Below are 10,220 nucleotides of genomic sequence, written 5' to 3'. Positions count from 1 at the left end.
ACACAAATGGCAAGGGGAACAGAGCAAAACAGAGAAAGAAAAATAGAGAGTTGCTGGGTTGCTTCAGGTCTCACCTGTGATTAAGAGTGTGTACAGCCTGCACGTGAACCTGGGTTCCCACACCTGCCAACTACCAGGTGCCAGGCCCTGATTTTAGACCCCCAGCTTCACTAAGGAGTCATTGACAGATACAGTTTATGTGTATTTAAAGTCTACATTGTGATGACTTGATGCCCACAGATGTCATGGAATGATTGCCTTACATACGCATCACCTCACACGGTTAACTCTGTGTGTGTGTGTCTTTATGTTGTTCTTATAATCCGTGAACACAATATAGATAGCTCTCCATTTTTTAAGATCTTCTTTAATTTATCTTAGAAGTTTATAGTTTGCTGTATGTCTTACACATGTTTAATTAGATATCTTGATATTTTCAGTGCCATTATAAATTCCTAATAGATACAGAATTTACTTTTCTATATTCACTTGGTAAATCCATATATTTCAAATCATTCTAATTGTATTTATTTATGTATACACAATTATGTCTGCAAATAAGTTCTTTTTTCCCCTTTGCAAATGTGATAACCCTTTCCTTTTTCTTGCCTTATTGTATGGACTAGGATCTCCAGTCCTGAGTACATTGGTGAACAGAAGTAGTGAGAATAAGTATCCTTGTCTCTTTCACATTATCAGAGGAAAAGCTTTCAGTATTTCACCATCACACATGATATTAGCTTTTCTGTAGACAGTTTAATCAAAATATGTAAATTCTTCTCTGTTAGTTTACTAAGAGTTTTTTCTTAGTCGTGCACTAAAATTATTACATTAAATTTTCTTGTTTATTTTCTGCAGATTTTGAAACAGGTAATTTTTCTTGTATGTGATTTAACTTTTAAAAAATTTTGTGATTCTAAAACGACCCCAACCTGATCTCAATGTATTCTCCTTCAGTTGGACTTTATTTCTTAGTGTTTTATTTAGGATTATTTCATCTATACTCAGAGTCTGTAATTTTACTTTCTTGTACTTCTTCCTGGTTGGATTTAGTATCAAGGTTATGCTAGTCTTATAAAACAAGGTTGGAGAGTGTTCCTTGTTTACTGCAAGAATTCCTGTGAGATGACTCTTTTCTTCCCTAGAATTTTGGAAGAATTGATTGGCAAAACCAGTTGGTTTTATTGTGGGGAGGCTTTTAATTTCAGATGTAATTTTTTTCATGCAAATAAAATTTTCTGATTTTGTATGTCTTCTTGGGTCTATTTCAGTAAAGCATTTCCCTCCTGCTAGGAAGTTACTGAGGCGAGCAGACTCTCCAGTTAGTAAGTGAACTGTGGTTCATAATATTTTTCTTATCTGCAAGATGTGTTGTCTCCCCTTTTAAAAACCCCTGATGCTGGTGATTTGAGCTTTGTCTCTTTCTCTTAATAAGTCTCTCTAGGGGTTTATCAGTTCTTTCAAAGAGCAAACTTTTGGCTTTGTTTTTAAAAAACTTCATATTTGCTTTCTGTTTCCTTGTTTTCTGCTCCCTTTTTTCCCCATCTATGTTGTGTTTCGTTTGCTATGTTTTTTCCCTGGTTTCTTGGGAGAGAGGCTTAATTGATTTTTAGCCTTCCTTCTTTTCCAGTGTATGTGTTTAAGGCTTTAAGTTACCCTCTAGACACAGTCGCTGTGTCCCACAGGTTTGAATAAGCCAGATTTTCATTATCTTTTATGGAAAAGTATTTTCTAATTTTCATTGTGTTTTTCAAAATCATTATCCATGAAATTCTTCAAGCAGTATGTCATTTAACTTCGCAATGTTTGGGGAGCTTTTTCCAGTGATCCTTTTTTGATTTCTAGCTTAATTCCATGAAGAGCCCCGTCATAGGCTTTTGGGGTTACTGTTATAAATCCCGTAGACTAGCTGATAAACAACAGAAAGTTGTTTCTTGGAGTCCTGAGGCTGGGGAGTCCCAAGATCACCAGCAGGTGCCACATCTGGTGAGGCCTGTTTCCTGGTTCCTAGACTGCCTCCTGCTTCTCCCTGTCCTCGCAGCACAGGAGCCCATTCCCTCCTGGCCTAACCCTTCCCAGAGTGCCTGCCTCCTCGGATCATCACCACGTGCTGGGTGAAGTTTGAGGGCCCATAAACCGTCAGCCCATTGCAATCCCTAAATATACTCTGCATTATTTCAGTCCTTTGAAATAATTCAAGCTTTCCTAATGGCTCAATACATATTCTTTCTGTTATATGTTCCTTGGGCTCTTGAATATGTATCAGTGGGAATGCAATGTTCCATGTGTATCAGTCAGATCAGGCTTGTCACTCATGTAATTCAGATTCCGGTAGCCACGTTGAATAAAAGCAGAAGTAGGTGAAATTACCTGTAATATATTTTATTTTAACACACCCCAAATATTATCATTTCCGTGTGTCATCAACATGAGAAAACCTAATGAAATAGTTCTGGTTCTTTTTTTCACGCTAAGTCTTTAAAATCCAGTGTGTGTTTCATGCCTGCAGCACATCTGATTGTAGAGCAGCCACATTTCAGGTACTTCATGGCTGCAGGTGACTACATACGAGGGGGCCCAGTTCCACGAGAGATGTGTCTTTAACGTCTCCCACTGGGATTATGAACTCGGCTGTTACTCCTTTTCTATTTCTGTTGGTTTTTATGTATTGATATTTTGAAGTTATGTTATTAGGTACATTAAAATTTAGAATCCTCATCTTCTTGCTAGACTGAACCTGTATCAGTATGAGATGCTTCTTTTTATCGCTAGAAATGCTTCTTTTATAGAGACTATTTGACAGTGATATTGCCACATCGGTTTTCTGTCCTTGTTGGCCTGGGTATCTTTTAGGTTCACCTGTCTAAAAGATATTCCATCTTAACATGTAGCTCTGTGAATAGTGTGTAGTTTTCATTGGAATCAGTTTGACACTTTATCTTTTAATGAGAGTATTTGCTCTGTTTATAATGTTGATATTCAGTGTGTAGACACCATGTTGCTGTGTGTTTTCTGTTTGTCCCACCTAGTCTGTGTTCTTTGCTCTTGCCTTCTTTTAGAAGTTTGAAATGTTTCTCTAGTTCTGTGCTCCTCTGTCAGATTGTTGGGTGCACATTCAGAGACACAGCGTGTGTTTTACATTGAAGTCTAACTTAGTACTTTTACTGCCTCCCTGACACGACTGTTTCCTCCTTGTCACTGTTACACTTTGAACTGTTAGATATATATTTGGCGTTAACGTCATTGTTTTGTAAAGTTTGTATTTACCCTCACAGTTACCTCATTGTTGGTCTCTACTTGTTTTTTATATTTCCATCAGAGACTACTTTTTTTTTTCCCCAAAGCACTGCCTTAATATTTTTTTAGTGCATGTGTGTGGGTGATGAGTTGTCTCATTTCCATTTGCCCTAAAAGTCTTTATTTTGCTTTCATTTTCAAAGAGTGTTTTTCTTGGGTATAGAATTCCAGGTTGGTGGTTATTTGTTTTTCAGCATTTTACAGATGCCAGTCCATTATTTTCTGACTTCCTTGTTCTTGGAAAGTCAGCTCTCAGTGTTGCTGTGCCATTAAAAGCCACACCATTTTTCCTCTGAACGCTTGAACATGTTCTTCTAGCCTTAGGCACCCACAGAGCTGCTGAAACCAATAGGTGATTTTCATTTTTGAGTCAGTGGTCTGAGTCTTGAACCAAATCTTGCCACTGTCCCTGTCAGCCAGTTCAGTCGCTCAGTATCTGCCCCGTTGCGACCCCATGGACTGCAGCACACCAGGCTTCTCTGTCCATCACCAACTCCGGAGTTTGCTCAGGCTCATGACCATCAAGTCGGTGATGCCATCCAACCATCTCATCCTCTGTTGTCCCCTTCTCCTCCTGCCCTCAGCCTTCCCCAGCATCAGGTTCTTTTCCAATGAGTCAGTTCTTCGCATCAGGTGGCCAAAGTATTGGAGCTTCGGCATCAGTCTTTGCAGTGAATATTCAGGTCTGATTTGCTTTAGGAGTGACTTGTTGGCTCTCCTGGCAGTCCAAGGGGCTCTCAAGAGTCTTCTCCAACTCCCCAGTTCAGAAGCATCGATTCTTCGGCATTCAGCCTTCTTCATGGGGCAACTCTTACGTCCATACATGACTACTGGAAAAACCATAGCTTTGACTCAGTGAACCTTTGTCGGCAAAGTAATGTCTCTGCTTTTTAATATGCTGTCTAGGTTTGTCATAGGTTTCCTTCCAAGAAGCAAGCATCTCTTAATTTCACCATCTGCAGTAATTTTGGAGCCCAAGAAAATAAAGTCTGTCACTGTTTCCATTGTTTCTCTATTTATTTGCCATGAAGTGATGGGGCCGGATGCCATGATCTTCATTTTTTGAATGTTGAGTTTTATGCCAGCTTTTTCACTCTCCTCTTTCACTTTCATTAAGAGGCTCTTTAGTTTCAACCCCTGGAGGCATTTCTTATTCCCCTTTCTGTCTTTTCTCCACCATGAGAGTCCCCATTTATACTTTTTAACAACGTAGTTTAACAAGGGGCTCCTTCACTATATTCTATCCTTTTTTTCTCTCTCTCTTATATATATTTTTACCTGACCAATCCTTCAGTTCACTGATCCTCTCTTCAGCTACGTCCGATTTGATGTTAAGCCCAGAGACTGAGTTCTTAAATTCAGTCACTGTTATTGTAAAGTTCTAGAGTTGGTTTTGATTCTCAGAAATTTTTCCTTTTGTCAAGTATATTTTTGAACAGGTGACATTTGCATCTGATACCTCTAGCACACCTCTGATATGCTGATATACATCTGATACCTCTGGATCTGGTTCAGCTCTTTTTCTCTTGGTCCTGTTTGTTGTTACACCCTTTTTTGCTTCTTTGGTTGCATGTTGGACATTATGTTTGGAAAACCCTAGAGGTTCTGAGTGATGCTGCCTTCTCCAGAGTTTCCTCTGACACACACGTCCAGTGGGAACAGAGCTGTCTGTTCACTTAGGGCCTGAGGGACTTGAGGCTGGGGAGGGGGCGGTGTCCTTGTAAGCTCAGTCTCAGCAGCCTTCACCCACCTTCCACCACCACCCCAGGGAGGAGCTTTCCAGCGTCTCGGTCTGGAAGCCTGGGCTGCCCCATAGGGCGCCCCCCTTCTCGGCAGGTCCTGAAGTGGGGGGCTGCCCCCATCCGCGAGGCTGTGTAACAGAAGGGCCCGCCTGTGGGCACTTTTTCAGTGTTGCAACCCCAAGGCAAAGACCAAGACCAGGAAGAACTTGGCCTCGGCCCAAGTCCTGGAAGCAGAGTGGCCTGAGGTGAGAGCAGCCGGGGGCTGGGCCCGTCAGATTGGGCCTCACCCAGCGAAGCGTTGGGGTTGTGTTTCATTTTGTTAGCATGGTTGTGGGCCCTGCCGGCCAGGGCGCTTTGGCCTTAGTGGGCAGGATCGACCCCAGCAGGATTACCTTGTAAGAGGTTGTGCAGGTGCCACGTGGAGGATGGGCGGGGGCCCCACAAGAAGGGAAACACTGGCTGGAGGAGTCACTGGGGCACGTGGACTAAGCTATAAAGTCAGTCCTTGAAGCAGAAAGGCTAAGCCCCTTAACGTCTCCCTTCTTCCAAAGAAAGGATACACTGGCTGGAGGAGTCTCTGGGCATGAGGATCGAGCTCGAGAGTCAGTCCTTGAAGCAGAAAGGCTAAGCCTGTTAATGTCTCCCATCTTACAAAGCACAGACCAGTGTGTCCAGTATTTTAATGATGGGTACCTACTGCTTACATGTATGACATACACCCTCATAGCTACACATGTCTACTACATGCCTCTTACAAGTGCTGGGCACTGTTCTGGGTGCTGGACACTCAGTATGTAGTAGGGGATACGTAGCCCAGGATTTTTTTATTTCCGCAAAGAAAAATAGAACGAAAGATTCCATGTGGTTCAGTTTGAGAAAGTTCACCATGTGGAGGGCCCCATGTGCACGCAAATTGTTTTAAAATACATATAACATAAATTTAACATTTTAACCACTTGATTGAATGACTGGGTGGCTTCAGTGGAGTCAGGCTAACAGATGGCCCTGAGGTGCCATCTGCCTTTCTCCCAGAGGAACACTCCAAAGCTTGGTGGCCCTGTAGACCTTCCCTTTATTCTTCACTCTCCCCAGTGGCTCTAGGTCATTGGTCTGTGTGTCATTTAAGAATCTCTTTATCCACTTTGTTGTTAGGTTTATATTTTGGAAAGCTTCTCAGACCTCCCTGGGTCTTGAGAAGGCAGGCTTGGATTCCAGGTGCTCCCTTGCCACGTGCCTGCCAGGTCGAGGTGGAGGCCGAAGGCTGGTCTGAGTTGTGGTGGTCTGTGTGGTCGTGGGGTCAGTGGACCCCCTCTTCTGTGGAGGGGCAAGGAGATCCTTTGTGTGGAGCCTGGAGAGACTTGACAGGGTCAGTCTTCACAGTCTCGCTCTCATTTTTAATTTATGTTTGCATTTAGTTTCTCATTTAACTGTTTTCTAGGAGTTTCCAACTGCTACTGAAGAACTAAAAATATGCAGGGAGCAGCTTCTTGAAAGATTAAGAAGAAATCACTGAGCTTAGAGTGGAAAGAAGCAATACCAGGGTCAGTAAGGGGATTCTCAAGTGTTGACATTTGCCCCACGGGGGGTCACCACTGGCCTCCGTTTTGGTGTCTTTAAACTCTGTCTGATTTTCAAGTCATTTTTCACACCTTCCCACTGAGCAGACCAGGGTGGATCAGTTCGGGATTCTCATACCTTGCTTCAAATTTATGATGAGAGCTAATGTAATTTTAGAACATTTGAGGGGGGAGTTCTCTTAACTTACATTTTTGTCCATGCTACACTTTGTGTGGGATCTTAGTTCCCCGATCAGGGATTAAAACCAATGACCCCTGCAGAAGTGTGGAGTCTTAACTACTGGGCCCCTGGGAAAGTCCACTCTAACTTTAGCTTGAACTGGCGGGATTCCGATGTGCCTTAGCATGCTTTCTGCTATAGGGTGAGTCTGAGAGGAGTTATTGGCCCTGAATCAAGCATGAGGTTGATGGTGCTCCTTTGGCCCTGCCCTGCAGCTGCTGCTGGAGCACCTGGAGTGCCTGGTTTCCTGGTATGTGCCGTCCCTCCAGATGACGGTGGGCAAGCAGCAGGCGCAGCTGCTGCTGGAGCTCCTGGAGTGCCTGGTTTCCTGGTATGTGCCGTCCCTCCAGATGACGGTGGGCAAGCAGCAGGTGCAAGCAGCAGCAAGCTAGCCAGCATTACCAGCGACGTGGAGGTGCTCAGGGCACCAAAATTGCTGTTTGAGCACCACAAGACCCTGGACGAGAAGGTACCAGCCACCCAACCATCCTGGATTTGTACACTTGCTGTCTTGTTAGGTGGATGATGCATGTATTTATGTAACTACTTGACTTTTGAGCTTCTTGAATTCTTGTATATATTTTTTTTTCTGTAAGAAGTCAGAGTTTTATATAGTTAAAAAGCATTGCCTGTGTACATGCTCAGTCATGTCCAAATCTTTGTGATGCTGTGGACTGTAGCCCACCACGCTCCTCCCTTCATGGGGCTTCCCAGGCGTGAATACTGGAGTGGGTGTCCATCTTCCACTCCAGGCAATCTTCCCGACCCAGGGATCGAACCTGCCCTCTTGTATTGGCAAGCGGATTCTTTACCACTGAGCCACCTGGGAAACCCCCAGTTAAAAAGTATTAGTTGGCATAAATGTCTCCAGATTTATTATATTCTGTATATCAACTTGCAGTTAAAAACTGGGTAATAGAATTAATTTAGGATAACATTTTGTTCTCTCAAATTTAGAATTTAAAGCTGTTAACAAGCAGATTCTCTTGACGTTAAGATCAATGAGAGACATTAAAGGTATTCTGTGACAGTATCTATGTATTAGGGTGAGTATACACTAAGAAGTGTACTAACGTATATACACACATCAACACAAGGTGACTTGGCCCCTTTTATTTGAGTTGAGAGCGTGATTACAAGTAGCACTCGAAAGGTGTAGTTTGTTAGAAGAAGAATTAGGTGCCACACATAAAGAGGTAAGTTTGATCAGTCATTGTGTAATTTCCATGAAGGGTTTGTCATTTGAATCCTTTGATTTTAAAAAAGAATGAAAGCTGTAGTGGTGGGCATCAGATGTTTTTTATCGTTCTGATTGAGAACCTGCCCACCTGGGTTATTTTAATGACTAGTAAACTAGACTTGTGGCTCAGAGCTGCAGGATCTCTTAAGTACCCCCTTTGTCCAGCAGAAGACAAATTCTGACTCTAATCACCTGGTGGTATTCGGGATGGATAGCATCACCATGTATTTTCTTTATATGTTGCATTTTCAGTTTAGACTTGAATATTTCCAGGTGTTTTGCTGTCTTTACTTATTTCTTGACTCTAATTCAACTTTTTGGTTTTAGCAGATGATTCTTAAAGAGGAGAATAACCAGGAAAAGATACTAACGCACAGGGTGCTAGATGTAAATCATGAGCAAGAAAACATGCCAAGCGCCAATGGAAAGGCAAGTCCTTGGTCTCACCCTCTGTCTGGTTCTTGTCTTACCATCCAGTCTGTGTGGGGCTGTCGGGACCTCTCACCAACATACCATGTAGGTCTGAGTGGCTGTGAGGGTCTTGTGAGCTCCCAGAGCGCAGAAGGCAGTTTTGACCTCACCGATTGCCCGGAAGTGCTGTGGTCCCTCCCTCTCAAAACAAGGCTGTCTAAGGCTTCCTTTCCCCCTTAGAGACCCTCTAAGCCACGAGGAGGACCTGGCTAAGGTGATCAACCTCCAGGAAGTCATAGACAAGCAGGAGCAGAGCCAGATGGAGGAGCGCCTGGCAGCCCTCTTTGCCCATGTGACAGAGCTGAAGGAGGACCTGGACACGGCCAGGAAGGACCTCCTCAAGTCCGAGGACGTGAACAGGAAACTGCAGCAGGATGTTCACGAAGTAAGTGACGGCAGCTGTGTCTGTTGTCCTGAGGTGGACTGTGGGTCCCTTGTTCCCCGGTGATCTCAGCCTTGGCATGGCTGCGTGAGCAAGAGCAGAGCTCTGGCGAGACCGCAACTGGCTGCCTCCCCGCCTCTGCGTTGAGATCTCTGGGGTAGAAGAGGCCTGGTCCAGGCAGTCCGTTGGCAGTGAACCAACATTAGGGCAGCCCTAGCGCTGTGCTGCACCCTGGGTGTGGACTCCTCATTTCTACAAGTTCTAGGGTGCCCAGTGTGTTCCTTTTCTAAAAATTCATTCATCCATTCATTCATTTCTTGGCGTATAGTTGCTTTACACTGCTGTGTCAATTTCTGCTGTACAGCAAAGTGAATCAGTCATCTATCTATCTATCTATCTATCTACGTATCTCCCTCTCTTTTAGATTTCCTGCCCATTTACTTCACCACAGAGCACTGAGTAGATTTCCCTGTGCTATGCACTAGGTCCTTACTCGTTGACTTTATGTGTAGTATCGGTGCTGTATATATGTCAACCTGAGTCTCCCGGTTCATCCTCCCCCACCCCCACCCCCACCCCCCCCGCAACTCCCTGTCAAATGTGTTCCTGATGATGCTGAAATTTCCTTCTGATTCACTCAGGCGAGTCTGGTGACGTCTGTGGAGCCCGTTCTCTCGGAGAGATGGGAGCATGCTGTGTGGGCTCTGCTGAGGCAGCTTGCCTGGCCATCTTCTCGAGTTTTCTGAGGTTCCGCTCCTTGAAGGGATGTGTGACAGTGATACCGGCGGCCAGACAAGTCAAGTGGCATTTGCTCACCCTCAGATCCTCAGGCCCGAGCTGTGTGACCATGTGGAATCATGATGTTTCTGGCGGTCGTGTCTGCAGGTGTCATGATTTATGAGAAACTACCTACAACGGTCACTGTGAAAACAGAAGAGTGCTGGGGGTTCAGGCCTCCTCCTGTGAGCCTCGCCTCTCCTCTGTGCACAGACAGACAGTGCCCACCCTGCCCACCCCTCCCCCGTGAGACCATCTCAGAGAGAACCCCTCCAACATGTGGTACAGCAAGTGTCCTTGTTTAGTAGCTTGGTGTGAGTAATTCTGTGTGAGAACTCAAAACAGAAATATTTGCACAGGTTTGTATAAGCTATTCACACTACTCTTTGGCAACAGGAGATTAGGTGGCAGAGTTTAATACATACAGAATTCTGGGAAAAGCGTTTTTAAGACCTTTCACTTTTAATGTTAGGACTTTGCCCACATTGGTTACTTAATGACCAGGGAGGGACCT

General features: G+C 44.2%; 1 protein-coding gene across 1 annotated transcript; it reads left to right on the top strand.

The window, feature by feature from the left end:
* The first annotated feature begins 7,135 nt into the window (after window positions 1–7,135).
* Window positions 7,136–9,747, top strand: LOC129640773 (liprin-alpha-1-like). The gene is made up of 4 exons (XM_055565825.1): window positions 7,136–7,305; window positions 8,407–8,505; window positions 8,728–8,932; window positions 9,571–9,747. Exons 2-4 carry the CDS (start codon window positions 8,471–8,473, stop codon window positions 9,673–9,675), a joined length of 345 nt encoding a protein of 114 aa, XP_055421800.1. The 5' UTR covers window positions 7,136–7,305; window positions 8,407–8,470; the 3' UTR covers window positions 9,676–9,747.
* The last annotated feature ends 473 nt before the right edge of the window (window positions 9,748–10,220 follow it).

The sequence above is a fragment of the Bubalus kerabau genome, unplaced genomic scaffold, assembly GCF_029407905.1.
Source record: "Bubalus kerabau isolate K-KA32 ecotype Philippines breed swamp buffalo unplaced genomic scaffold, PCC_UOA_SB_1v2 scaffold_40, whole genome shotgun sequence".
NCBI lineage: Eukaryota > Metazoa > Chordata > Mammalia > Artiodactyla > Bovidae > Bubalus > Bubalus kerabau.
Note: the sequence above shows the minus strand (reverse complement) of the source record. Positions and strands in the feature narration are given on the sequence as shown.

Bases quoted from the DNA above. Each gene is read 5' to 3' on its own strand.
- LOC129640773 (XM_055565825.1), top strand. From the start codon at position 8,471: ATGAGCAAGAAAACATGCCAAGCGCCAATGGAAAG. The intron at 8,506-8,727 runs GCAAGTCCTTGG...TTTCCCCCTTAG, and splicing joins TGCCAAGCGCCAATGGAAAG to AGACCCTCTAAGCCACGAGG. The intron at 8,933-9,570 runs GTAAGTGACGGC...TGATTCACTCAG, and splicing joins TGCAGCAGGATGTTCACGAA to GCGAGTCTGGTGACGTCTGT.